At 54.4% G+C, this 27,836-nt stretch overlaps 4 protein-coding genes across 11 annotated transcripts in view; 2 read left to right on the forward strand and 2 right to left on the reverse strand.

The window, feature by feature from the left end:
- Positions 1-7,117: 7,117 nt before the first annotated feature.
- Prrt1 (proline rich transmembrane protein 1) lies at positions 7,118-9,851 on the reverse strand. The gene is made up of 4 exons (XM_050132763.1): positions 9,740-9,851; positions 8,328-8,866; positions 7,567-7,752; positions 7,118-7,441 (listed from the first exon to the last, which is right to left on the reverse strand). Exons 1-4 carry the CDS (start codon positions 9,756-9,758, stop codon positions 7,265-7,267), a joined length of 921 nt encoding a protein of 306 aa, XP_049988720.1. The 5' UTR covers positions 9,759-9,851; the 3' UTR covers positions 7,118-7,264.
- A 1,158-nt stretch (positions 9,852-11,009) lies between these two features.
- Ppt2 (palmitoyl-protein thioesterase 2) lies at positions 11,010-20,855 on the forward strand. 3 transcript variants are annotated; one of them, XM_050132766.1, is made up of 10 exons: positions 11,010-11,375; positions 11,988-12,228; positions 12,486-12,676; positions 12,898-13,051; positions 13,433-13,528; positions 13,616-13,723; positions 15,179-15,262; positions 15,351-15,435; positions 19,855-19,909; positions 20,094-20,855. In XM_050132766.1, the coding sequence occupies exons 3-10, from the start codon at positions 12,494-12,496 to the stop codon at positions 20,235-20,237; spliced, it is 909 nt and encodes a 302-aa protein (XP_049988723.1). In that variant the 5' UTR covers positions 11,010-11,375; positions 11,988-12,228; positions 12,486-12,493; the 3' UTR covers positions 20,238-20,855. The 3 variants fall into 3 exon arrangements, with proteins under 3 accessions (XP_049988723.1, XP_049988722.1, XP_049988721.1); XM_050132765.1 differs by having other exon boundaries at positions 11,011-11,375; positions 11,988-12,150; XM_050132764.1 differs by lacking the exon at positions 11,988-12,228 and having other exon boundaries at positions 11,012-11,375.
- Positions 20,856-20,993: 138 nt separating this feature from the next.
- On the forward strand, positions 20,994-23,850 carry Egfl8 (EGF like domain multiple 8). Its single transcript, XM_050132774.1, has 9 exons — positions 20,994-21,697; positions 22,091-22,212; positions 22,373-22,495; positions 22,577-22,686; positions 22,787-22,882; positions 22,984-23,154; positions 23,233-23,312; positions 23,393-23,546; positions 23,709-23,850. Exons 2-9 carry the CDS (start codon positions 22,112-22,114, stop codon positions 23,750-23,752), a joined length of 879 nt encoding a protein of 292 aa, XP_049988731.1. The 5' UTR covers positions 20,994-21,697; positions 22,091-22,111; the 3' UTR covers positions 23,753-23,850.
- Positions 23,851-23,965: 115 nt separating this feature from the next.
- The window catches only part of Agpat1 (1-acylglycerol-3-phosphate O-acyltransferase 1), a 12,318-nt gene continuing 8,447 nt past the window's right edge, over positions 23,966-27,836 (reverse strand). For 4 of the 6 annotated variants that reach the window (XM_050132769.1, XM_050132771.1, XM_050132767.1 and 1 more), the window contains exons 2-7: positions 26,515-26,714; positions 26,213-26,346; positions 25,751-25,926; positions 25,545-25,640; positions 25,377-25,449; positions 23,966-24,998 (exon numbers count right to left, since the gene is read on the reverse strand). In XM_050132769.1, coding sequence (XP_049988726.1) covers positions 24,814-24,998; positions 25,377-25,449; positions 25,545-25,640; positions 25,751-25,926; positions 26,213-26,346; positions 26,515-26,705 — 855 coding nt within the window. In that variant the 5' untranslated portion in view covers positions 26,706-26,714 and the 3' untranslated portion in view covers positions 23,966-24,813. Of the gene's footprint in view, positions 24,999-25,376; positions 25,450-25,544; positions 25,641-25,750; positions 25,927-26,212; positions 26,347-26,514; positions 26,715-26,905; positions 27,762-27,836 lie in introns of those variants that run through there. The other 2 variants (XM_050132773.1, XM_050132768.1) reach the window with 2 other exon arrangements.

The raw sequence follows: 27,836 nt of genomic DNA on the forward strand, positions 1-27,836 counted from the left end.
CATTAATTAAAAATACATCCTACAGCTGGATCTTTCTTCTTTCTTCTTCCTTCCTTCCTTCCTTCCTTCCTTCCTTCCTTTCTTTCTTTCTTTCTTTCTTTCTTTCTTTCTTTCTTTGTTTTTCGAGACAGGGTTTCTCTGTGTGGCTTTGGAGCCTGTTCTGGAACTCACTCTGTAGACCAGGCTGGCCTCGAATTTACAGAGATCCATCTGCCTCTGCCTCCCAGGTGCTGGGGTTACAGGCGCATGGCACTACTGCCTGACATCCTACAGCTGGGCCTCATGGAAGCATTCTCTCAATTGAGTTTCCCTCCTTTCAGACGCTAGGTTGTATCAAGTTGACATAAAACTCGCCAGGACAGAAGCTAAACCGAGAAACGAGGAAAATGAGATTTTGTTTTGTTTCTGGAGATAGGGTACCACTGGTCCAGCCTGGCCTTGAACTCACGGTAGTGCCCCTGCTTAAACCTCCCAAATTCTTAGGTTACAGGCAGGACCCATCATACCTGGCCTGAAAATAGAAAACCTAGAAAGTCAAACAACAATAAAAGCGGTGTGAGCTGGAGAGATGGATCAACTGTTAAGAGCACTGGCTGCTCTTCCAGAGGCCCGTGGTTTGATTCCCAGCACCCACACGGCAGCTCACAATCATCTGTAACTCCAGCTCTAGGTGATCTGATGCCCTCTTCTGCCTCCATGGGCACCAGGCAAGTGTTACACAAGCGTACATGAAGGCAAAACACCCATACACATAAAATTAAAAAGAAAAATTAAGTGATGGACAAAGTCAGTGGGTGGGTGGTCCAAATGGAGCTGGGAATTTTTCAAGCTGAGGGATGACGTGAAAAGACTGTAAGTGAGATGTTTGGGGTGGGGGCAGCTACTGGTGGTGAGTAGGTAGAAGGTGGTGTGGGTAGGAGAGGGTGGGTGGCTAGATATGATATACAGGAATATCAAAGACATCAAAGGACTGGAGAGATGGCTCAGTGGTTAGGAGCACTGGCTGCTATTCCAGAGGTCCTGAGTTCAATTCCCAACAACCGCATGGTAGCTCACAACCATCTGTAATGATATCTGGTGCCTTCCTTTGGACTGCAGACATGCATGCATGCAGAACACTGTATACATTATAAATAAATAAAACTTTTAAAAAAAGATATCAAGGGGCCGGAGAGATAGCTCAGTGGTTAAGAGCACTGGCTGCTCTTCCAAAGGACTTGGGCTCAATTCCTAGCACCCACATAGTAACTCGCAACTGTAACTCCAAGATCTGATACCCTCACACAGACATACATGCAGGCAAAACACCAAGACACACAAAATAAAAATAAATAAATTATTTTCAAAAGATATCAAAAATAATCAGATGAGAGGTCCTGAATGTAGATCCCTGGTACAGCATCCGGTACAGCATTTGTCTGTCACAGTCCTGGCTTCAATACCCAGCACCACAAACAAAAACAGCATAATAAACCATCAGAGAGAGAAGAGGCGGAGGCAGTGAGCCAGAGTGAGGGAGCAGAGCCTCTGTCGCCGCCAACAGAGGTGCAAGAGCTGGGACTCTATGTGCACAGGGGAGCTGAGGCCAGCCAGGCAGGGAGGAGGAGAATCAAGGGAACATGGGGTTTCTTGCCTCTCAGTGGGGGCAGAATCTGGGTGAGAGGAAGAGACGAGAAGTGGTTTTTACTCACTTCTCCTAATTACTTTCAAAGAGCTCAAATATTAGTGGGAGAGATTTTGCCAGATGAGGATCTGAAAAACAGAAAGGAGCGAGGTTTGACACCAGATTCCAAGCGCGGTGTGCGGCATCAAGACCTCATGTGAGACGCTGGGAAAATGCAGGTGCATGGGCTTCAGATGCAGAAACTCTTTCCTAAAGAAAGTTGCTGTAGGGCCCGGAGAGATGGCTCAGGGGTTAGGAACACTGACTGCTCTTCCAGAGGATCCAGGATCAATTCCCAGCACCCACATGGCAACTCATAACTGTCTGTACAGGATCTGACACCCTCACACAGACATACATGCAGGCAAAACACCAATCAGTGCTCATAACAGTAAATTATTTAAAAAAGAAAAAGAAAGAGAAAAAGAAAGAAAGTTACCTTGGCTGAAACATTTTTTAGGTTTTCCTTCTCCTCCTCGGGAGGTCTCTGAGGTGACTCCCACCCTTGGGTGATCTTTGGAATCCTCTGGGATATCACAGTATTGACACTCGAGTCTCTCCATCCAGAGATTCTGATTTCAAGACCAAGGATGTCACATGAACTTTGGGCTTTAAAAATGCTCGCCTCTAGCCCCAGGATCCTACCCTAGAGAGTCTTGTGTGGTGGGGTGAAGGGTAAATTGTTTGAGCCTTGAAGGACAGGAACAAAAACAAATACAGAAGATTCCTAGAGAAAGCCTAGGGGTGGCCTAGAGCCCAGGGCGGTCAGAAACTCACGATGAACTTCAAGGGGTTTGATTCACGCCTGGCCCTGTCTAGAGAAGCGGGCCTGAGATTTCGGTGCTGCTGGATAAAGGTGTGGAGGGGAGAATGTGGTTGAAACTTGGGTGGAACGGGGAAGAGTGAGCTCTAAATTACGAAGCACAGACAGACTGGAATTTGGTAAGCAACTGAATTAGCAATGAGCAGTCTTGAAGGACTTCCGGTCCTTCAGCGGGATTGCTGATGACCTAGTTAATGTTGTCACTGGAGGCTCCAGTTCACGTGGCCCAGGGGATAGGTTTTTCTGCTGGAGTGGTGCTGCAGGCCTTTAATCCGTGTCTTGAAAAGTCAAAGGAACAACAACGGAAGCACGCTTGGACCTTCTGCATCGGGGGTGAGTGCCCTGCTGATGCCCAATCATCTCCCCCACTTTTTATTTTGAGCCGGGTTTCGCTAAAGTTGTTTAAGTTGATATTGAAATGGCTCTGCTGCCCAGATATGCTATTATGTGTGTGTCGATGTGTTTGCCACGTCATGTGTGTGGAGTTCAGATTTTGGAAGCAGGGTCTCTCTTGAGCCTGCTGTACTGCATATTCCTGGCTGGCTGGTTTGGAACCTTCCAGATGGTTGTTCTGTCTCCCACAATAACAGTCCTGGGATTACAGATATGCATCACTACATCCAGTTTTTTTTTGTTTGTTTGTTTTTGTTTTTTCGAGACAGGGTTTCTCTATGGCTTTGGAGCCTGTCCTGGAACTAGCTCTGTTGACCAGGCTGGTCTCAAACTCACAGAGATCCTCCTGCCTCTGCCTCCCAAGTGCTGGGATTAAAGGAGTGCACCACCATTGCCTGGCTACATCCAGTTTTTAAGAATATATATATATTCCAAAGATCAAACTCAGGTAGTCAGACTTTTTAGTGAGTGTTTTGTGTCCCTGAGCTCCCTCAACAGCCCCCAGACAGGCCTTGAACTTTGTCTGTCTGTCCTTGAACTCATAAGGATAAACCTAGCTCTTCCTCCCTAGTGCTTGGGGGTAAAGGCACTACCACCCCAGGCCCGCTCAAGGTCTTCCTGCCTCAGCCTTCCCAGCAGGTAGAACTACAGGCCTCTACCACCAGGCCTGGTTTCTGAACCCCCTTTATTTCTCTCTCCTCTTGGGCTGGGGATGCAGCTGGGTGGTAGAGCACCTACCTAGCATTCGTGAGGTCTTGGGTTTACTGCTCAATACAAACAGTCAGCTGGCCAGCCAGATTGGTCTCTTCAAGCAATCTTCCCTTTTGAGCAGAGGTTCCCTAAATAACTTTTTAGCTTTTTTTGCTATTATTGCTGTTGTTCTGGCTTTCCTGGAACTCACCATGTAGATGAGACTGATCTGAAGCTCAGAGAGATTCCTCTGCCTCTGCCTCCTGAGTGCTGGGACTAATGGGGTGCGCCCCACACGTAGCCCCCTGACTTGAAGACGCTTGAGTTGTGGAGTCATGTCAGAAGCAGGACTAGAGAGGGTTAGCTGACAGTGTTGAGGGTGACAGTGTATGGAGGAGGTGGGGAGCCCTTTCGGGGAGGCCATTGCAATAATCCAGGATGAGGTAGGTAATACCGACAAGGGCTGTTGGGGAAGGGTGGTAACAAAGCCTTGTGGAGTTGACACAGCTCAACAGCACACCTTGATACAGCAGGCATGAGATGTTTAAGGAGGATGGCTGGGGCATGCTGTCATCAAAGGGGCCAACAACGCACAGTGTGATAGTATTTCAACAAGTTGGTTTAGAGCAAAAGGAGTGAAGAGCCCAGGCACGGTCCCCGTGGCTGGCCACGTTCCTCCATAGACAGGCTTCCTGTGGCATGGTCCCCGTGGCTGACCACGTTCCTCTGTAGACAGGCTTCCTGTGGCATGGTCCCGTGACTGGCCATGTTCCTTCACAGACAGGCTTCCTGTGGCATGGTCCCGTGACTGGCCGTGTTCCTTCACAGACAGGCTTTCTGTGGCATGGTTCCTGTCTGTGAAAGAATGCAGCCAGCCTCTGGAGGAAGGTCTGCAGGTGCTGTGTTCTGTTGGAAAAATGTTGGGTCAGTGGTTGGAATGTAACTGTGTGGTGAGATGTTTGCTTAACACATGAAGATCTGGGCTCAAGATCCATTGCCAGAAAGAACGAACGAGCCCTTCCCAAAACTTTTAATCCCAGCACTCGGGAGGTACAGGCAGGGGGATCTCTGTGAGTTTGAGGCCAGCCTGATCTACAGAGTGAGTTGTAGGACAGCCAGGGCTACACAGAGAAACCCTGTCTCAAAAAAAAGCAAAGCAAACCAAACCAAACCAAAAAAATCTAGATACCTGGGAAGGGGGAGAAAGAGGAAGGGGTTATTGTCAGCGGTGGCGTGTTTGGGAAGGAGATAACGCACCACTGAGCCCAGAAGGTTGGGGAATTCCCAGTCAGGAGAGAGGTGTGCCTGACACATGGTGACACACCTGTAATCCCAGCATTTGGGAAGTGGAAACAGTATTTCAGGACACAAAGGTTATCGTCAGGTAAACAGTGAGTTTAAGTTTAACTTAACTGTATGAGATACTGTGTCAAGATAAGTCAATGAATAAGGGGTGGGGTGGGCAGGCGGACAGACAAGTCAGGCAGGAAAGGGCTGGGGGAAGCAGAGTGTTTTGAAAACATCACTAATTTTGTGCAGTGCAATCAGTGGCTATTTGAGATCCTAGCGGGGTGAGGGATGGAAGTGCGTTTCAAGGAGGCTGAAAGAGCGGGTTTGAAGGAAAGACAGAACCACAGAGACAGTTTCCAACTCAAGAAGAAAGCTGAAGAGGAATGAGGCCGGAGACACGGCACATAGGAAATCCTTCAAGAGCACTGGTGGCGGCTGCTCAGGGGCTATGATCTTGCTGCTCTTTCAGAGGACCTGGGTTCAGGTCCCAGAACCCACAGTAGGTGTGGCTCACGACCACCCGTAACTCCAGCTGCAGTGTATCGGAGGGTGTTTGTGGGCATCAGCACACATGCTTATGTAATACACACACATATAAAAATAAATCTTTAAGAAAATAACTATCGCTAGGAAAGGCATTAGACCTGAAATGTCTCAAGGGGAACCAGTGATACCTGTGCCTCCCTCCCTCAGCCTCAGCACCCCCCTCCCCCCCAGTGCAAGGTTTTCTGCCTGGATTTGGTCACAGCCTGGTCTGAGCATATCTCACCAGCCATCCTATGTGTCACCGCCATGCCTCATGAATGAACAGCTGGGACACACCCTGCTTTACATGTGTGCAGTGAAACCAGACATCCGCTCTGCTTGGTCCCCATCCCCTCTCACAGATGCATCACTACAGCTTAGGGTTAGCAAGGGCAATGAGCCCAGGTGTAGAGGATCTGTTAGCCCTTTTCCCAGGATTCCCACTGGTCTCCGCTACTTGTCTGAGCTTGCCTTCCTGCAGTACTATGGTGCAAGCTGTCCAGCCCCTGGCCAGGAACACTGTGGGCAGGTGATCTTTCCCCTGCTCCTGTTACCCCAGCCTCGACCAGGTTCACTGTGGTCTGCCATCTTCTTCCTTCTTGCCTTCTAGAAGTCTCCCTTCCTCCAAGCCCTAAACCCAGCCTAGAAGGGAATGGGAAAGCAGGGCTGGAAAGCCCGGGAGAATGACACTCCAGGTCTTCCTCTGGCTCCGTCGCTCTCTCTTGACAGAGGGTTTAGTACAGCCCAGAATGACCTCTAACGTGCTACAGAGTGTGAGTTTGAACTCTTGACTCTTCCCTGCCAGACGCTAGGTCTATAGACCTACAGCAAGCCTGGCTGGGGGGACCCTCTTTTCTCTGCTGTCATGGAAAATTATCTCCTCCCATTTTTCTCTGGTGAGGGTCAGCACCCCTTCGCGCCCCCCGCGGAGTGGAAAAACAAAAACCAAGATGAAAAGTGAAAAGGGAACGGAAAGCCAAGGGTCAAGGTGTTCTCCGAACTGTGGTCTTTGGAACTGCGGGTGATAAATCCACTAAAGTGTCTTTAATACCGTCTTTCGGAAGTTCACACACACGCACACACAGATCAAAATAAGTCTAGGGCTGAGGGGAGCCGGGGAGCGCAGGCTCCCTTAACCCTTCTGCCCCGCTGCCCAGGGGTTGGCACAGATAGAAAGAGTATTTACACTGCAGGGACTTGGTTCTTTTTCAGGGTGAGGAGTACTAAATCGGAAACTTCCCACATCTCACTCCGAAAGCAACAAAACGGGAGTTCTGAAATTAGCAAGAAAATAGGCAGAGAGACCCGGATGGAGAAGGGAAAAATCTGCACTGGCAAAGATCCGAGCCAGAGTAGGGTTGCAGTTCTCCCAGGGCTGAGCCCTTTTAGAGGGGTAAGGGGAAAGGGCACGTCCGACTGCGGGCTGGGCCTGAATTCACAAACCCAATCAACGGACTGAACTATCCCGCAGGGAAGAAGGCGGAGCCTGCCGACCTGGAGGCGGGGTTTGTGGGAGTTGGGGCGGGGCCTCTAGAGGAGGCGGAGCTTCGAGGGCCTGACTCCCTACTGAGGATCCGAGACCTGGGGAGCTCCGCCCCCGCGTTGCACTTGATGGGGTGGGGAACTGGGGCGACTCGGGGCTCGGGGTTTGGCACGGATTCCAGTGTCGCTGGGGATGTGGGTTTTGGAGAGGTTCCTGAGGAACTGGGTTCGGAGAGTAGTCGCTGGGCCCGAGGTTCCGTGGGGGCGGAGTTTTTGATGTCTGGAAGTCCAGCGGCGCCGCAGGAGGATGTGCAGGGCGCGCGTTGGATTGGCGGCAGGACTGCACGACGCGCCTGGGAGGTTGGGGGGCACGGAGTGGGGCCGACAGGGGGGTGGTTTTAGGGATCCCAGTAGTTTTCGTGGTGCTGGGCGGCGATGATGATGACTACAGTGAGGATGGTACAGAGCACCATGGCTGCGATGCCCACGGCCAGGGAGATGAAGGAGAAGTTCCGGGCCTCGCGTGAAGCGATCTCGGCGGACACCATGTCTCCGCGGGCCAAGGCCGTGCGCACCTACCGGGGAGGGACGCGGGAAGGCGGGGGTCAGAGAGCCTCTGCTTACCCGTATGTCCAGAATGCCCTGGACTAAGGAAGCCCGGGGCAGCCCGAGCTTTTTCTCTCCTCCCCTCCCCACACACCTGCACGGCCTTGAAGATGGCGATGATGCCTGTAGGCCAGAAGCAGCAGATGGTGGTCAATACAGCGATGGGCATGTAGTCGTGTGGCGGGCGCCTGGGCTCCAACAGAGCCAGCCCTGGGGCCTGGGGCGGCGGGGGCAGAGTGGAGGTCACTCCCGGCCCCCCAGGGGTCCCGCCTGCGTAGGGCTGTGGGAAGGACAGTGGGGGGAAAGGGACGTCACGCCTACACTCTTGCTGCTTGCCAGCGGTTGGCCAGTTGGCAGAGAGGTTTCTACAAACCCGACTCTAAGATTTGGAGGGGGGAAGAATTAACGCCCCATCCTTCCTGATAGTAAAATCGGCCTAGGCTTCCCCTCTTTGTGTTATTAAGCCCCATAGTCGCGCAAGTTCCCACACTGTCTTACAAGGTCTGGGTCTGTCTGCACTTGAGGTCTCGTTTCCAAGCTCCTTGGCATCCCCAGGCTCAGACTTTGCCCTCTTCTACCCTAGCTTCCCAGGTTCCATTTCTTTCTCTCCCTCCAAGCGGCTTCCGTCCTCAGTTTTGAACCATCTCCCAAACCTTGACCTCTGACCCCCAAAGATAGCCCCCTCACCAGGTCCACCACCTTCCCACCCGCAGTCCCTTCCCTCTCCACTCTTCTGTCTAGGGTTTGTTACCAGAACACCGCTCGCTCTGGTTCTATTTCGCTCTCTCCCAGCTTCCCGTGTGTCCCTGTTGCACCTGCTTCCCTCCTCCTAGGTCCCGTCAGCCCCACACTCACCGTGCCCACCGGATACACCGGAACATAGGCAGTGCAGGGCTGCAGCTGCAGCGGGTAGCCGGGCGCCACGTAGCCCCCCAGCGGCAGTGTGCCCACCGCCCCCGTGTGCGTGGGCACCACAAAGCCCGGGGCTTGGGCCGTCGGGGCTGGTGCTGGTGGGGGCGGGGCGGCGGCCGCCGGCGGCGGTGGGGGAAGTGGGCCCTCGAAGCGAGTCTCCTGCAGATAAGGGTCGGGTGGCATGCGGGGTAAGGTAGCGCAGCCGGGTGGAGGAGCCCCAGCGCCGGGACCGGGTGGGGCATGGTGGGGGGGCCGCGGTAGCGTGGCGGAGGACGAAGGACCACGCTGAGCGCTAGCCGAGGCAGAGGCCAGCCCACCTGCCCCTAAGCGCGGGAGGGTGGCAGTGCCAGATTGGTGGTAGTGGTGGTGGTGGTGATGGTGCGAGGAGGGGGCCGTTTGTGGGGGCGGGATGGGGGGCTCGGCCGGAGGTTGGGGGGCATTGTAGGGCGGCGGCGAAGTGTGGGGAACCGAGTCTGGAAGGCCTGGCCACAGAAAGCGGAGGAGAGGATAAGGGGAGAGAGAAGACAGCAGAGATCAGAAGGGTAAGAAACAAGGTGGTCGGAGAGACAGGTGGGATGGCAGCTCCCAGTCTGGGGTCAGGGAAGCGGGTGTATCTAGGCTACCTGCCCTCCAATCTAACTGTCACAACTCTCCTCCAGCCCCCCCCCCTCCCGTCACCCACAGCTGCCAACCACACATCCTCATCCAGGGCTGCCCCAGAGCTGTCCCCTCTGAACTGCGTGCTCGCTTTAACAGTTTTCATGCGGAAGACATTCCCACTTTCCTCCAGTGGAGAAATGGGCCAGGGGTTACCTGGGAATCTCATGGCCTCAGTTAGGGTCCATAAAAATGTCTCCTGGGACTAGCCATGGTGGCTCAAGCCTGTAATCCTAGTACTGGTGAGGCAGAGGCAGGAGGACGAGGAACTAGGGAGTTCAAGGCCAGCCTGGGCTACGCTGGAAAATCTTATCTCAAAAAAAAAAAAAAAAAGTCTGCTAAATTCTACTTCCCCGGCAGCCCCATCTGATCAAGTCACTGATATTTCTCCACTGGGTGTCTCCAAGCCATCTGTCACTCCCAGGGATGGTGTCCCTGCAGTACCTGGCTGTGCCTTCCTCTCCTCAACCTGCCCCCCCCTCGTGTTGTTGACATGGCAGAGGCAGACTGACCCAAAGAAAGGAAGAGAAGGATGAGCTACAGGAAGAGGAGGGGGTGGGGGTCTGAGTGCCTGGAAGTGGAATGGGACTGAGTCACACTGCACCCCAGAGAGGGTCAAAGAAGGGGGTTAGGGCAAGTGGGGGGTGAGACCGGAGAGGATGGAGGGGCTGTGGGGCTATTGGGATTTTTTTTTTTACCTGACTTTTCCGCTGACATGTTTGCAGTAGCTGGAGCAGGGTCTCTGAAGCTGGAGTCAGGGCCCCCTGGCCGGTGCAGAAGTCTGGGTCCGGGATGGCGCAGCCGGCAGCAGCGGCGGCGGCGGCGGCGGCGCAGAGATGGAGAGATGAAGACAGTGTCGGAAGGGGGGGGGGGCGGGCAGACGGAGAGTGGCAGAAGGAGCGTGGCAAGGGGGGGAGCTTAAAGGGACCGAGGCCAGGGAGGGGGAGAGCTTCAGAAGTCGCCCCTTCCAACACACACTCGTTGTCGCTCTGCTCTTGGACCACCTCTTCCCTCCTCTCACCCTGGCATTCAAGCCCCCAGTTTAGGCTCCCTTGGAGTTGTCATGGAAACCGGGAGGCAAGACCAGGCAAGGCGGGTGGGACTAAGAGAATGAAGGAAAGGAGGGAGAGAGAGAACTCTCTCGAGTCTCTCAAAGACGCGCTGTAGTGATTACATTGTGGGAAGCCAGTTCAATGGACTCACCCACTTACCTCCAGACCCTGTTCACCCAGACCCTGCTCACCCAAGGGGTTCTTTCCTCAGTTCCCCTCAGAACTGCAAGATAGCTCTAGGCTTCTCCAGTTAGAGACAGAATCAGGTGTGAGCGAAAACTGTTCAAAGCTGGGAACCAAGAGAGCCTGAAAAGTCCCCCAAGCATACAGCCTGGGCCTGCCCTTGCCTCACAGAGGCCAGAAGCTCGGGCCTGTAATTTGAAGCTGGCTGAGAGAAAGCACCTGTGGGGGTACACGGGCACCTTCTTCTTCCAGGGTTAAGAAGCTGAAATGCTTTAGCAGAAGGGAGCAAAATGCAATTGCTTATTTGTGATGGGCAGGTTTGAAAAAGCCTGCTTGTGGGGGCTCCAGAGTTCATATCTGTACCCTACAGCACCCCTGTCCTCCACTCCTCCCGCCCCAAGACGCTGATCCACCCCCGGAGTCAACCCGAGACGCTGGGGTGACTTACAGTCTTTTTATTTGCTTTTTGTGTCTTGGAAGGGCGTGGGTGGGGAGGTGGGGTGAGGATAGGCAGTCTACAGAGATTATACCAGTTGGGCCTTTTGCAGAAACCCAGCAGGAGAATCAGAAATGCCCTCCCATTTTAGAATTTCCCAGCCCTCGCCTGAGGCAGTCGCCCTAGGACATGGTCCCTCCGGTGGTGTTCTGGAGGGCAGTCCCAGGTCCCGGCTTGAGCCGGTCCCAGGTCTGAGAAATTTTTGCATCACGGCTTCATACCGGTGATTCTGGTTTTTCAAGCGTGGATGGATCAGAGAGAACCACGGATCTATTCCTCCCACACCGGCTTCACTCCACGCGTCTGGTTTTATTGAGAGTCGAGTTGAGACTGAGCAAAGACCCTGCATACAGTCCGAGCGGCTCAGGCGTGCTCAGAAATCCTGGAGCCTTATTTAATTACTAAGTAAATGCCCTGACGGGTAAAGGCCAGCCAAGAGCACTCGGGCGCGCGCAAGGGTCACGGCTAGGCTGAGTGGTGCCAGCACCCGCAGCGCAGAAGTCTGGCTGCAGCAGCAGGGTCTGTGTCGCTAGCTGCCCGCTGAGATCTGAGGAGCAGATTGTTGGGATCGCTCAGGGCTCAAAGACTGGTGGAAATCCGATGGTGAGTCCCTAAAGCCCCTGGGGCCCTCCGCCCATGGAAGGTGGGTCTTGAAGGGTCAGTCGTGAACGCCGAGATAAAAGTAGGGCCAGAGAAACTGGGCCTGGCTGCACTTCACTCAAGGGGCCTGAAGGACTCTTGGCGTCTCCGGAGACAAGGTCACAACACGCACTTCAAAGTGAAGAGTTTGTAAGGCGCTGATCGGGAGCGGGACGGGCGGAAGAGGGGCGCTCCGGCTGGGGTCGGCCTGGCACGCTGCCTGCCACTCGCCTGGCGTCCAGCTACACGCTGGGTTAGCCTTTCGTCCGTCCTACACCCCCCCCCCCCCCCACCTTGGGAACAGAAATTCGGGCTCTGCTGCAAAGCCAGAAAACCTGGCTAGATTGGAAAGTTGGGCGCATCAAGGAGGGGAAGTAGTACCCCTGGGTGGCTGAACGCAGCCGACCCTACGAAAGCCTTCTTTATATACCCATGATTTGCTATTGCGTCTCCCCTTCCGGTTGAATGGATCGTTCCGCCGCCTGCTTCCTCCCCAGTTCCCTGTGTGCAGTGGAATATTCCATTGCCCCTCCGGTCCGCGGTCCGTGTTGCAGGGGACGCTCTCTCTGTTGTCAGGGAAAGCCCCGGACGTGACGGCTTTGCGCGGCCCCGAGCACCCCCCTTCCCATCCGTCATCCCCCTGCGCGCTCTCCTGGTCCACCGTTCCCTCCTACCCGGTGGATTGCAGACTGGGTACAAGTAAACAGCTGGCGGAGCGAAGCCTCCAGACCCAGGCCAGGTGGGAGTTCCCACTCTCCGTGGGGCCTGGGCTGCTGCTCCGGGGCCCTTGCAGAACCCGGAGTTGTGCAAGGCCGAGGTGATGCTTACGGAAGATCCTGGGCCTAGGGACCAAGTCCCTTGAGCGCCAAGTTGGGGGCGGGACTTAGGGTGAGCATTAGTGCGGCGAGGTGGTAGGGGGTGTGTTTGTGCCGAGCCAACCGGAGTAAGTAAAAAGTAGGCTGTTGTGGCAAGGACCTGGTATGGGAGCGGAGGCCGGAGGGTTGCTTGCTGGGAGTCTATTGGAAGCCGAGGGGTGGGGGATCACTTCCCTTACAGCCCCTCGTTCCTTCTCAGGTAGGAGCATGCCGGGGCTATGGAGGCAGAGGCTTCCTTCGGCGTGGGCTTTGCTCCTCCTGCCATTCCTGCGGCTGCTGATGCCCGCAGCTCCCGCACCCCACCGCGGGTCCTACAAGCCAGTGATCGTGGTGCACGGGCTCTTTGACAGTTCATACAGCTTCCGCCACCTGCTGGACTACATCAACGAGGTCTGTCACGGGACGCCGGATGGAGGGTGTTGGAGCAGCTATTATGGCTGGGGAGGAAGCGTCGACAGCTGAAAGATAACCCCTCTAGGCCAGTTCCTCAGAGTATGGCTACTAGTGTGGGGGAGACTTGGGGGACGGGGGTTCCTGGTTCCAGCAAGCGCATTGAATGCACGTGGCCTTCATAGTCCAACCCCAGTGGCTGCATTGCCCCCTTCCCACAGACACACCCCGGGACTGTGGTGACAGTGCTTGATCTCTTCGATGGCAGAGAGAGCTTGCGGCCCTTGTGGGAGCAGGTGCAAGGGTTCCGAGAGGCTGTTGGCCCCATCATGGAGAAGGCCGCTGAAGGGGTACATCTCATCTGCTACTCCCAGGGTAGGCAACACACTCCCAACTCCCAAGCCCTGTAGGAACTTGACCCTGAAGCTGCTTTCCACCAGCGGTTGCTTCTCTGCGCTGCATAGCTCTGGTCAGAGGCCTAGTACGTGAACCCCCACCACCCCCATTTTCTGGCTTCCCTCAGCACCCGTCTTCCTCCCGCCCTGAATGGGAGGGAGGCTCCCCTCTGTCCTCATTTTCCGTGGCTTAGAGTTAAGGATCAGAGGCCTAGACTCTTAGCTTGGCTCTGTCACGTGACCCGCAACTTGTTGGCCTAGGGTGTGTCTTCAGTTTTGGATTCCATTCTTTTAAAGTTTTGAGAGACCAGAGGCCAGGGTCACTGGGGTGCCCGTTCCAATGTTGGCGCTCTGCCTCCAGGGGGCCTGGTGTGCCGGGCGTTGCTGTCTGTCATGGATGAACACAACGTGGATTCTTTCATCTCGCTGTCCTCTCCACAGATGGGGCAGTATGGAGGTGAGTGGGCACTGTGGGTTGCACAGAAGGCGCCGTGTCCGGGGCACAGAGGGTTGAGGCTACTTGGCGCTGCCGTTCTTTTCTCAGACACGGACTACTTGAAGTGGCTCTTCCCGACATCCATGCGGTCTAACCTCTATCGGATCTGCTATAGTCCTTGGGGCCAGGAGTTTTCCATCTGCAACTACTGGCATGGTAAGCCAAGGGGAGGGGCCCGCGTGGACACGGCCCTGTGGACGGCGAGGCCCGTGCCCACCTCTTCCGCAACCAAAGCAGTGGTTTCCCTTTATCCACACTTACTAATCGAATAGGTGCTATTCAGAATGTTGTTGGCTAGCCAGCCACCAGGTACCTCAGAGTGTGTGGTCTGGTGCAAAATTAAAAAAAAAAAAAATTAGCGGATCATCATTATTATTAGTCTGTGTACATGTGCGCGCGCGTACGTGCGTGTGCGTCTGCTCATTCATGAACCATAACACATACATGGAGGTCAGAGGACAACTTTCAGGAGTCCATTCTGTCTGTCTGCACCACTGTTAAGCTGCTGCAGTGTGGACCATAGCCCACATGAGTGAGTGGTGACTTTATTTACAGTAACAGGCAGCAGGCTGGGTTTGGTCCTTTGTTGCCAGCCTCTAGTGCAGGGTAGCATGCCTGGGTGCTGGGGCCAGATTAGTATCATTAAATTAATGAGAGTAAGACACTTTTAACAATCACTGGCTCACACTGGGTGCCAGATAAAAGTACCTTCCAGGCCGGGGTTGCTGGTAAGCACATTTAATCCCAGTACTTGGGCGGGAGAGGCAGGAGGATTTCTTGAGTTTGAAACCAGTCTGAATTATATGGGAGTTTCAGGACAGCCAAGACTAAATAGACCCTGTCTCAACAAACAAACCAAACAACAGAAAACCTCAGAAAGTGCTTTTGATCATGCTGACCGTTATTTTTATCCTTCTGTTATATGGCTGTGTGTCTGTCTTCACTTTAGATTTATGTATGTATTTATGGCTGGGTGTCTGGCTTCACTGTTAGATTTATATATGTATTTTATGTGTATACTTTGCTTGTTCATCTGCATACCAGAAGATGGCATCAGACAGCTATGAGCTGCCCTGTGGGTACTGGGAATTGAACTCAGGACCTTCAGAAGAGCAGTGAGAAGTCTTAACCACTGAGCCATCTCTCCAGCTCCGGTCTTCACTGTTACTGCAGTCTCCTGACTGGCCATCTGCTCTTCTTTCCTATTATACTTTTCTTCCTTTTTTTTTTTTTAAAGTTTTAAAATTTTATGTATATAAGGGTTTTTTTGCATATATGTGCACCACATACATGCCCATTGCCTGTGGAGACCAGAAGATGGCATTGGGTCCCCTGGGACTGGAGTTACAGACAGTTGTGAGCCACTATGTGGGTGCTGGGAATTGAACCAGAGTCTTGGAAGAGAAGCCAGTGCTCTCAACCACTGAGCCATCTCCCCAGCCCCATTGACTCTCTGTGTAGCCAAGGATGGCTTTGAACTGATCTCCTGATGGGACATCCTGAGTGCCGGTGTTTAGGTGTGGGCTACCCATGCCCACTTATGCAGTCCGTGGGGTCAAATCCCACGGCCTCAGGCTCCTGGCTGTCTCCCTAACTGCTGTGTGTACTCAGATCCTCACCACGACGACCTGTACCTCAATGCCAGTAGCTTCCTGGCCCTCATCAAAGGGGAAAGAGACCATCCCAATGCCACTGGTAAGGCCCAGCTCCCACCTCTGTCCCTCTTCCGCTTCTACCCTGGTTTGCGCCCTGTGACTGACCCCATCTCTCTCCATCTCCACAGCGTGGCGGAAGAACTTCCTCCGCGTGGGCCGTCTGGTGCTGATTGGGGGTCCTGACGACGGAGTCATCACCCCTTGGCAGTCTAGGTAACTTGGCAGTCAGGGGATTGTAGAGGCTGAAGACCTGGCCTGGTAGTGCCCCTGGCATACAGTAGATGCTCATTGAGAGACAGGGGCCCGGTGTTAGCCCAGAAGTGACCTCTTGCCTTTGCTTCCCGAGTGACAGGCATTATTACCATAGCTGCATCTCCCTCTTCCATTCTGGGAGTGCTGGGAACCAGCTCCAGGGACTTACACACTCTAGGCAAGTGTTCTGCATGCCTGACTCTTGTAGGACATGTTTGAGCCTGAGGCAAGAAGATCACTTGAGCCCAAGAGTTCAGGATGAGCTCGGGCAAGATAATGACACTGTTTCAGCAAACACAAAAGCCTGATAGAGCTAACGCTGGGACTCTGGAGGCAGAAGCAGGTGGGGCTCTGTTTCAGGCCATCCAGGGCTGTTTGTTTGAGACCCTGTGTCAAGAAACACCACCACTGCCACCGACAAGCAGAAAGCTTGTATAAAAAGTCTGTTGATTCTGGCAGCTGGAGATGTGGCTCAGCTGGCACAGTGCCTGCCTAGCGTTCCCCAGGTTTCATCCCAGCACTCGGGGCAGAGGAGGAGGATGAGAAGTTCAGGGTACTACATCGTGAATTTGAGGCCAGCCTGGGCTACTGAGACCCTATTTCAAAGACCACACACGAGCATTCATACACATATAATTCTGAAGTAATCATGGATTCTTAGGAGGTTGCAGAGATGGCTTATCAAGGTCCTGTGTGTGCGGTTCCAGAGTTTACCTGGGGCTGCATTCTGAGTAGAACACAGTGTCCGACTCAGACCTCTGGGCTTGGTGGCACACGCCTTTAATCCCAGAATTTGGGAGATAGAGGCAGGAGGATCCTTGAGTTTAAGGCCAGCCTGGGCTTAAAGCTAGCCAGGGTTATGTAAAAAACAAACAAACAAGGAACAACAAAAACCCTTGTGAGTGTGAGGCTCCGGCCATTTTCTCACGGTCCCTACCATTCAGTGCCAGGCCCAGTGAGTGTCCACCTCAGCCCCTGTCTCCCTCCTCCGGAAAGCGGATGGCTCTGCAGCCCTGCACACCTGCCTCTGTTGCGTCATGAGTTGACCCAGGAGGGTCACCTGAAATTTACTCAACAGATACTTAATGATCAGTGTGTGCCCGGGTGCCATCCTGGGCCCTGGGGAAGCGTCGGCAAAGAAAGTCCCTGATGTCCGTGTTCTTTACACACTCAAGTAGAAATAGTATGGCAGGGACAATGAATGGAGGCAGGGGGGTGTCCTCGGAGGAGCTGCCATCTGAGCAAGCCTGAGGAAGTAAGGGGAGGCTTGTGCCATGGGAGCCTAGCAGAGCCCTCTGAGGATTGGGGAAGGAGGTAGCTGGGCATGGTCAGCGTCAGGCTCTTGAGCCGTTTCTTCTTGTGACAAGTGGTAGCTTAGCGTGGAGAGGGTGCAACCGTAATCCCAGCACATCCGAGGGTGTTGTTGTGTTTGTGGTCAGCCTGGGATACCAAGTGAGACCCTTCACAAACAAAGAGCTCATAACCGATAACAGAAAGCTGAGAGGGTATAGCTCAGAGATTTGGCTAGCTTGATTAGCCTTTCTGTTTTTGGAGACAGGTGTAGCCCTGACAAGTCTGACCTTGAACTCAAAGAGATCCTCGGCCTCTGGGCCTCAGTCTTGCCTGCTGGGATTAAAGGCGTGCCCCTGGCTCCTTGGATTCACCCTGAGCACCTTGAGGAAAGAAAGGGCAGATAGGTGGATAGGTAGGCAGAAGTCATTTAGTTTTTTTTTTTAAATATATTTATTATGTATACAATATTCTGTCTGTGTGTGTCTGCAGGCCAGAAGAGGGCACCAAACCTCATTACAGATGGTTGTGAGCCACCATGTGGTTGCTGGGAATTGAACTCATGANGGGGGGGGGGGGGGGGAGGGGAGGCAGAAGCAGGTGGAGCTCAGAGTTCAAGGTCAGCTGGTCTAGGACAGCCAAGCCAAGGCTGTGTATAACCTGTCTCAAAAAAAAAAAATTAGCTAATAATAATTCTAAGTGAGACAGTAGGATGTTGGGAGAGTTGAGGAAGAGGTGGCACCATCCAAAATAAAAACAGTACGTGACTAGGGGTGCCTTATGTTCATGATGTCATTCATGTTAATAACCTATGATTGTAATAGCTCATGGCATGTCCCAAAGCACTGTTTTAGCCCCCCAGCTTTTTTGTAAGGATTTATTATTTTCAGGTTAGTCACATACTTAGTGAGTGTGCACACGTACCACCGCACATACCTGGGGATCTGAGGACAACCTGCAGGGCTTGGATAGCCCCCACTGTATGGGACTGGGGGATTGAACTGAGCGAGTCGGCTTGGCACCAGGCGCCTCTGCCTGCCGAGCCAGCGGCATGATTTAAAGTCATGTGTGAGAGAGTTCAGGTACCTGGAAGGCCAGAAGAGGGGTGACAGGCAGCTGTGACCACCGCTCCTATCCCCCACTATGCTCTTAATTGACAGCTCTCTAGCTCCTCCCCTTCTATTAGCTCACTCCATCCTTGTAACAACCTAGTTGGGGTGATCACTGTATTAGGACACATGGGGGCAGGAACTCACGGTTTGCCTACACTTGCAGCATTAGTGATCGGTGAGAATGGGCTGTCTGCTAGGTTTTCCTTCCCTTCCGTGAGGGGGCATTTTCATACAATATGAGATCTGATAGACACAAGTCTGGGGTTCCAACGTCTTTCCTCCCTCCAGCCCAGCTCTGCTGTACCCACCCAGCTGTCCCCTTTGTCCCCTTTGCCTGGGACATCCCTCCCTGGCCAGGCCTCATAAGCAGCCTGCTTTCTTATTCCCACAGTCTCTTGGACAAGGTCTCTATAGTCCTGAATCTCACTCTGTAGACCAGAGCTGGCCTTGAACTCTCAGAGATCCACCTGCTTCAGCCTTCTGAGTACTGGGACTAAAGGCATTTGCCACCATGCAACTCCTGGACTTTATTTTTATTTTATGTGCATAGTGTTTTGCTTGCACGTGTATATGTGTGAAGGTATTGGAACTCCTGGAACTGGAGTTACAGGCAGTTGTGAGCTGCCGTGTGAGTGCTGGGAATTGAACCTGGGTCATCTGGAGGAGCAGCCAGAGCTCTTAATCACTGGGCCACCTCTCCAGCCCCCACTCCTGAACCTTTTAACAGCTGGCACTTGTTCAGGTATTGACAGGAGGTCTACTTGCTTTTTTTTGTTTTTCTTCTTTCTGTTTTGAGAGGGTCTTACTGTGTCACCCTAGCTGTCCTGGAGCTCACAGAGCTCCTCCAGCCGTTGCCTCCTGAGCGCTGGAATTAATGAGTACACCAACTGCATCTGGCAATATTAATTAAAAAAAAAGTTGGCTGAGTCTGTAAAGATGCCTGGCCACTTGATCCCTGGATCAAAACAGTGGGAGGACTGAACTCACAGAGCTGGCCTCTGCCCTCCACATCATGTCATGGCATTGCACGTACAGTCAGTTAAATTTTAGCTGGGCATGGCTGGCTGTGCACGGGGAGCCAGAGGCCAAGGCTGCCTCAAAACAAACAAAAAGCCTATCCTCCCTGCACTCACGAGGAGGAGGAGGAGGCAGGAGGATCAGGGTCAGTGTAGGGTTCCCAGTGAGACACTGCAAAAACGACCAGCTGGCTTCTTTGCAGCAGCGAGTGTTGAATCTAGTATCCATGCTAGGCGTGTTTTTCTGTGTTTCAATTGTTTGGGTTTTGAGACAGGGTCTTTCTACATAGCCCTGGCTGTCCTGGAACTCACTATGTAGACCAGGCCAGGCTAGCCTTGAACTCACTGAGAGCCTCCTGCCTCTTGAGTGATTTGACTCTAGACATACACCACCACACTAGGTTCTTCAGTCATGTGTGGGTGTGTCTACATGCAGGTGTGTACAGGCAGGAGTGCACGTGCCCTCAGGGAGACCAAAATGCTGAGCCATCTCTCCAGCCCCCAAACTTATTTTTTTTTTTTTTACTGAAAGAAGTATGTATATGAATGGTTTGACTGTGTGTACATTTATGTACCACGTGCATGCCTGATGTCCAGGGCGGCCATGAGATGGCATTGATTGCCTGGAACTGTAGTTATAAAAGGTTGTGAAACTCCATATGGATGCTGGGAATTGAACCTGAGTCCTCTGGAAAAGCAGCCAGTGGTCTTAACGACTGAGCTTGCTCTCTAGCACTTAAATCCTTCAAGTCAGGAATTGTTCTTGGTTTTTTGTTGAGATAGTTCTCACGCAGCCCACTTTGGCCTTGAACACTCCACACTCCCCTCTCTAAGTGTGTCCCTGTGCCCAGCTTCTGTCAAAGATTCCGAGTGGCCACCAGGGGGCCTCAAGTTTCTCTGGGACTCTAGCACATGTTGGTTTTCCTAGCTCTCCTGATATTCTCCCTGCAAATCTTTTATAGCTTCTTTGGTTTCTATGACGCCAACGAGACGGTCTTGGAGATGGAGGAGCAGCCGGTAAGCCCCTTGGAACAACTTCCTTTCTCCCTCCATTGGGTTTCTGCCTCTGACCCCTGAGCTGAAGGGTCTGCCTCATAGGCCGGGGCAGCGGGGGCGGTGGGGGTCGGGGGTGATTTGAGCAGCAGCAGTACCTCACTTTGTCTTTTTCCTGTGTCTCCACACCCCTCCGCCCACCTTGAAGGTTTATTTGCGAGACTCCTTTGGGTTGAAGACTCTCTTGGCCCGGGGGGCCATAGTGAGGTGTCCCATGGCTGGGATCTCTCATACCACCTGGCACTCCAACCGCACTCTCTATGATACTTGCATCGAACCATGGCTCTCCTGAAGATGCCCTCAGGAATCCCCCGGCCCAGAGACCAAGTGGTGGCCTTGGGAAACAGATGCCAGGCTTCCACACTGCCCCACCCCACCAGGGCTCCCTGAATTCTCCCCTGCCTCCTCTGTGAATGACAAGTCCTGGTCCCCTACCTCATGTCCTCTTCTGGGGATGTCTCCACACTCTCCCTTTCTCCCACGGCTGAGGTTGGGAAGCGAGCACCAGGTTTTTAACTGGCTTCACTGCGGCTGCTGCTCCTCCGGGTCTGGCTGTACCGGAGGAGAACCCAGCCCCTGCCCACCACAGGGGCCCTTCCAGGCCACTCAGGACATTTTTAGCTTCTGTTTAGTGTCCCCCTTTTCTCAACTTCCCTGTCGCCAGCCTCCCCACCAAGAGGGACGCCCGTGAGGGGTTCTGAGGTTCCCCTATGGGGACAGTTCACTTTTGAAGTGTCAGTGTTGGGGAATATCTGTGGCCTGCAAGGCCCATCTCAGGTTTGGGGATCCCCCAGTCCCTATGATCAGTGTTGGGGTATCCCCTGGGAGCCTAGGTTCTTTGAGGCCCCAGCCCCTCTTTTAACGACCCCTGAGTTCCCTGTATTTATAAAAATAAAGTTCCCTTTCCTCAGTGTGGCTTGGCTTATTCCCAGGTGAAGGGGACCTGGGCTCCCCAAAGAGGGTAGGGTGCCCAGATGCCTGCTGTGGGGTGGGGACTCCCTTGGTGTTTCCGTCTTAATGCCCATTCTGTTTAGGTTCCTGACTCTCTGTGTGTTCTTTCCTGCTGAAGACAATTCTCTTCCTGTCCCGGCCTAGGGTTAGGGGGCTGAGCCTCAGCCTCATGGGTAGAATTGGCCTGCCACCCCCGGACTAGACGAGGGGGCTGAGGGTCAGGGTGGGCATGTGTCATGCCCTTTGACCTTTATCGGTCAGGGCTGGGTGAGGGGCTATACAGTGAGTCTCCCTTTGCCTGGGAGGAGGAATTCACACTGAGACAATAGAGCCCTGTCTGTTCTGGCTTGGGGGTGGTGTCCCCCAACCCCCAATAAATGCCATCAAGGGATGGAGGCAGTTTCTCCTGGTGCCTTGGGCGCCCCTGCCCTTCTGTGACTGCTTTCTTTCCTCAGCTGCTCTTGCCTGCTTGGCCATGACCTGCCCTTGCTCAGCTCTCCCTGTCCTCACATTCTCCCACAGTCTGTGTTAGGTTGAAGGGGGGGGTGCTGGTTGCCACTCGAGCCAGAAATTTCTGATTTGGGGGCCTTCAAAGGTTATGTAGGTCCTTCTAAGCAGCTCTTGGCTGAAGAGAGGGTGAGGGAGGCAGGACAGGCATGAGACTGAGAGCCTTGTGGGAAGGAGCAGAAGTGGGAGACACTGTCTAGGCCCGCCCCCTTGCCTTTTTCCAAGCTGGAGAGGCCCACCCACCAGTCTGGGCGGCTGCTGCTGGGGCTGCAGACTCCCTGGACAGGGAAACAGGTAGGGAGCAGGGGAAGTCAGTGGAGGACAGGATTGCGGGATTGCTTGGCCTTAGGATGGGTAGGAGCTGGGAAGGAGGCTCCTGAATGAGTGTGTCTGGTGTGTATGCGATGGTGTGGGAGAGGAATGGAGGCAGAGCTGTGTGACATGAAGGTGTAGGCTCTCTACAGTTTGGAGGGAGCACACCGAGAAGGGCTGTGTGGGAAGGCTGGCCATGAGCTCCGGGCTAAGGAGAGCCTGGCTGATGGCAGGACATGCCCAACAAAATGCACAGGCTGTGGCTGACCCTGTGAGTGCTCCTTTAGAAGAGTGAACGTCCTGACCTCAGGAGACTGTTTTAGCAGGGCTGAGGCTAGACCAGCCAGAGAGAAGCCTGTAACTGCTTGTCTGCAGCCCACAGAGTCTGGAAGAACCATGGGGCTCAGGGCTGAGCTGGGCGGTTTCCAGATTGGACTTTCGTTCCTCCTGCTACTGATGTCAGGCGAGGGACGCAAAGGAGGAGCTTTCAAACAAAGGTGACAGCAAGGGGGAGGGCCAAGGTGAGGACACTGGGTGGTGGGCAGACTTGGCCGGATGTAAAACAAAACAACATTTAGAATGAGGGCACCGGGCCTCAGCAGCTGCTGAGAGGCGCCACACTCAGTGCCTCCCACCTCCACCCTGACATGGCTGCAGTGTGGGGGTCTGCTCCAACCAGACGCTGGTGGTTCCACTCCGATACAACGAGTCCTACAGTCAACCGGTATACAAGCCCTACCTGACCCTGTGTGCTGGCAGGCGCATATGCAGCACCTACAGGTGAGAGGTGACACCCGAGCACTCCCCCAGAACCAAGCCCAGGATGGGTACCCGGAATCCTGACCCGGTTCTATGTTCTAGGACCACTTACCGTGTGGCCTGGCGGGAGGTGAGGCGGGAGGTTCAGCAGACACATGTGGTGTGCTGCCAGGGCTGGAAGAAGCCACACCCAGGAGCTCTCACCTGTGAAGGTGAGTGAGGCTGGGGCTTGAGGTCTTCATGGGAGCACTGGGTGTGCTGGGGCCTGGCACTGAGCCCAGGTCTTAACTCTTTCCTTTCAAATGCACCCAGCCATCTGCTCCAAGCCTTGTCTTAATGGAGGTGTCTGCACTGGACCGGACCAGTGCGAGTGTGCCCCAGGCTGGGGAGGGAAACACTGCCACGTGGGTGAGCAGGCAGGTTGCCCCACAGTGGGGGCGGGTGCTGGGATGGCCCCACCCACCGTGGTGCCCTGCCCCCTTCAGCCCCCTCTGTTTTCTGGTAACTAGATGTCGATGAATGCAGGACCAGCTTCACCCTCTGTTCTCATGGCTGTTTGAACACCTTGGGCAGCTTCACGTGCGGTTGTCCGCACCCCATGGTTCTGGGTTCGGATGGGCGCACCTGTGCAGCAGGGCCTCTGGAATCTTCAACAAGAGCCAGCATCCTCAGTGTGGAGGGTGGGTATAGGATGCCTGTGGGGTGAGCCTGGGTCCTCGTAGTGGGCGAGGCCACACTCACAGTCTCCTCTGTCCTAGTACGAGAAGCGGAACGTGAGGAGCAAAACCTGAGGTGGGAGGTTGCAGAGCTGCGGGCGCGGCTGGAGCGGCTGGAGCAGGCGAGCAGTGGGCAGAGGCACGGGGATGCGCATGCACCCGGGACCGCGCCAGAATCCTGAGGTCCCACTTTCCTTTGCAGTGGGCCGCACAGGCTGGGGCCTGGGTCCGAGCAGTGCTGCCCATGCCGCCCGAGGAGCTGCAGCCAGAACAGGTGGCTGAGCTGTGGGGCCGGGGCGACAGGATCGAGTCCCTCAGTGACCAGGTGCTGCTGCTGGAGGAAAAGCTGGGTGCCTGTGAGTCCCCCCTGCTCCTCCTCCGTAACTAAAGGCACTGTCAACTCAGCACCTCACCTCAAAACCCTCCACCTGTCTTTACCCCAGACCCGTTCCCCGGGGTCACTTGCTTAGTGTTGGGTGACCTGACTACAGCCACCTTGCCTCTCTGCCATTAACCAGGTGCCTGTGAGGACAACAGCCTGGGCCCAAACTTCCACGGCTGACAAGGAACTCACACAGCAGCCTGGGTCCCTGCTTTATACAGAAACTGCCTTATCTGGAATTGGTAGACGGGGGATCGACCACCTGACCGCAGAGGCGCAAAGAGCCACAGGAGGCCCCCAGATCTCTCTTTCTCTTTATTCTCAGTTGCTTGCTGTTACCCCATAATAAAAACCAACCACACAAAACTGGATCCCACTTGTTCCTTCTGCCCCCCGCCTACCTCCTGGGTCTTAGGAATGGGTCTAGAGTGGGAGGCAGGGGAGTGGCCAGTGCCACTGGGAGGAAATGAAAACTGGCTCAGAGGGGGAGGTACCTCACAAGAAAGAGAAATAAATTAAGCGCCCTCCTCTCCCTCTCACCAGGGTCAGGTTCTTTCCCCTAAGGCCCCAGGGAGCAGAGAGCGCAGCTTCTAAGGTCCGCCCCTCCGGAATTTGGTTAGATGGTCCTGGGCCAGGACCCTGGAGACCTCTACCAAAGGGAAGGGGGAAGCAGAATTGGCATTTGAAGTGTGCTCAGCCCCTGGCATGGGCAGGGATGAGGCCTCCGAGTTAGACGAGCCCAGCCACGCTGAGGGTGACTGTTCCCTAGGTGAGCTGGGGAGTCCTCAGGTGCAGCTTCCAGCCACAGGGTGAGGAGTCCTCACAGCAGATGGGCCCACTTCATCTGTGGACTTGGCGTGAGGAATGGATTGTTCCACACAACAGATGAGTCCATTGTCCAGTGTGGGGTGGAGAGGAAGAGAAGGCCACAAAGAGACCATTGGGGAAGGATGGGATGGAATGTCCCCACCCTTGTATCTGATGAGCCACTTGAGATGAGGGGAGGCAACTGTCCCACAAGACAAGATGGCAGGTGGGGATCGCAGTGGAGACTGTGCCCACACGGGAAGAGTCCGTGGGTGGGGTGGGGAAGGACATGGAGTGATGCTGTATCCATATTCACTTCAGAAGTTGAAGACTCAAAAGGAGAGTAGGGAGTGGGGACCCAGGAAGAGGGCCTGGCCCTGCTTCAGGCTCTGGGTCAGAGGTGTGGGGAGGAAGAGGGAAGGGTAGGAGGAAGCTCAGAGCCGGGCCTCGCCAGCTCCCCCAGGCTTTTTCAGACAGTCACCGCCACCCAGGCCATCAGTGGAGATCTCCCGGAAGACGGTGAGCATGGAGTGCCGGACTCTGTCCGCCAGAGCTGGGACATCATCCGGTGTCAGCCCTTGTGTGGGCACTGGGGACAGCACCCGCACCTGACATCGTCCTGGGGGGAGGGAACGAGGAACAGCATCATGGCTGGCACTCCTGGTCTCGGCCAACCCTCTAGTGCCATCCCGCTACGCCTTTCCTCCACCTTCTGGGTCTCTCCTGTAAACCAGATGACCGCTGCTCTGCTCGCCAGCTGCTAACCAAATCCCCAGGCCGCTGTCCAGGCCTCTCTCCAGGATTCCAGTGTGCGGTCACAGTGTGCAGAGCTGATAGCAGGTACAACTCTGCACATGCCAGCTTCACCTTCCCTCTTGGAGAGACTGGTCCTTCCTACCTGGCACGCCCAGTGGGTACTTAAGGTCCCCGCCTCAGGGACATTCCCGGCCTCACCCTCCCCAGACCTGCTCAGAGCCCTCGAGCCAGGCGAGCTCACCCGAGGTGAAGCGGCGTTCCTTTTTGCAGTAGAAGTCTCGATAGGAGGACATGACTATGGGGACAATGGGAACCTGGGGAGAAGAGGCAAAGCCAGGGAAGTGAGTGCATCTGTCCTGGGAAGGAAGGAAGGGGGTCTGGATGCTGATGAGCGGACAGCAGTCATCACCTGGGCCTGGACTGCAAGGTGGAAGGCGCCACGTTTGAAGGGCAGCATAGAACCGTTGTGGTTTCTCGTTCCTTCAGGAAAAACCCAGACTCGCACCTGAGGGAAAGAGGAGGGTCAGAGGCTGCCATGAGGACACAGCACTGATTATCAGGGGTTTGCAGCCATTTGCTCCCTAACCCCCCAATCCCCATCGCAGGAGGACTCACATCCTGGGTGAGCAGGGTCTGGGCCACCTCAGACATGACACTGATGGCATCTCCCGTGCGTTTCCGGTCAATGAAGATGACTCCCGCCAACCAGCAGGCCAGCCCCGCAGAGCCAGCCCACAGTAGCTCCCGCTTGGCAATGGGCACACAGCGATCCGGCAGCACCTCCATCATCCCTTGGCAGGGGTGGGGATGGGGTATGGATGAGGGTATAAGCAGGATCAGAGCAGGCACCACACCCACCCAGGCCACCACCCACACAAACTGAAGAGGTAGATTGGAGGAGCCCTGAGAAATCAAACCTGACTACAGGCGTGCGAGCCTGCTGAGGGCAGACCCACCCCGGGAGAGGAGACCTGAGCAGGGGGGGACATTCGAGAGGAGGGGAATTAAGGTCTCTAGGGAAGCAGGGTCAGAAGAGAAGGCTCAGCTAGAGGACGGGGCCCTGTGATGAGGCCTCACCGAGCAGGTCGAGGGAGCTCTGGTGGTTGGAGACCACAACGTAGGGCTGCGTGGGAGGGAAGTGCTGAGCCCCCCGCACCTCCACTCGGATCCCATACAGGTATTTGATGTGCAGCAGCATCAGACGCAAGATCCTGTGGGGTCATGGCAAGGGGGCCCAGTGGGGTCCACTGATGCCCACCTCCGTGCCTGTGTGCCCGCCTGCCTACGACTTCCTGGGCGTCTCTGCAGTCCTTTCCCCCATCCTAGCCTCACCCTTGGGTTCCCTCGGGACCCACCGGTTCTCGCCCCCTGGCCCTTACTTCATGTTCTCGACATTGCGCCCTCGCACTGCGCACACAGGGATCGCGAGGATAGCCAGGAAGAGGATCCAGCCGTTGTAGAAGGCCATCTTGAAGAAGTACTTGGCACTGGGGCTGCAGAACCACAGGGTGGACAGCAGGAGGAGCAGCAGCAGCAGCAGTGCCGTCCAGGCCCCGGGCCACAGCTCCATTCTGGTCACCTGCAGGCGAGAGGAGCCAGGTAAACCAGGAGGCGAAGCTGAGACATCTCCAGGAATGGGAGGAACCCAGCCTGAGATAGATAGCTGCCCCCTGCAGATCCGGCTAAGTGATAAGGGAACAGCAAAGGCACAAGCTAACACTTGTGGCTGGACTTTTTTTTGAGGCAAGTTTCATTTTAATCCAAGCTGACCTGGAGCCCTCTAGCCCAGGGAGGTCTCTAGCTCGCAGCGGTCCTCTGACAGGTATGAAGCACCATGGCCTGCTCTGGACAGGCATCTATGTCTGTACTGGCCACTCCCGATGGTGAGGGACTGGGAATATTAATTAAATGCACACCAGACTCCTCAGGATTCTGGGTAAAAAACATGCATGTAAAACACCCCATTAATAACACCCGCTCTGTGCTGGACGCCAGGAAAGAGCACCACCAGTACTGAACCCTCTGGCTCTGATGGGCTCCGTTAAAAAATACCAACAAAACGGACTTCACTGCTTCTTTTCACCTTTCTTACTGTGGCCATCAGAAGCTTAGACCTAAGTGACTTCCCAGGGGAGGCCTTAAACTCTCTGAAGAGCAGATGGGGGTGGAGTGGAGGAACGGGGAGGAGTGGGAGGAGCAGAGGGAGAGGGAACTGGGATTGGCATATAAAAAATAATAAGTAAAATTTAAAAATTTAAAACAAAAGAGCGGGGGCTGGAGAGATGGCTCAGTGGTTAAGAGCATTGCCTGCTCTTCCAAAGGTCCTGAGTTCAATTCCCAGCAACCACATGGTGGCTCACAACCATCTGTAATAAGGTCTGGTGCCCTCTTCTGGCCTGCAGGCATACACACAAAACAGAATGTTGTATACATAATAAGTAAATAAATAAATATTTAAAAAAATAAAACAAAAGAGCGGCTCCATTTTATTTCAGATAGACAGCGCTGATTTATGCAGTATGTTCAACCCTATGTGTGGCCACGAGATAGCTTACAAAGTTCTGTCAGCATTACTGGTTCCACAGGAAAGAGCTCACCTGGGGCCACACAGCTCCTTGGCAGTTCTCTGATAAGCCTAGACATCCTGTGCTCCCGAGCCCTGCTAGTCCTGTCACTGTACATACATGTACACACACACACA

Source organism: Alexandromys fortis, unplaced genomic scaffold (genome assembly GCF_014885135.2).
Source record: "Alexandromys fortis isolate MF-2015 unplaced genomic scaffold, M_Fortis_MF-2015_v1.1 scaffold_460, whole genome shotgun sequence".
Classification (NCBI taxonomy): domain Eukaryota; kingdom Metazoa; phylum Chordata; class Mammalia; order Rodentia; family Cricetidae; genus Alexandromys; species Alexandromys fortis.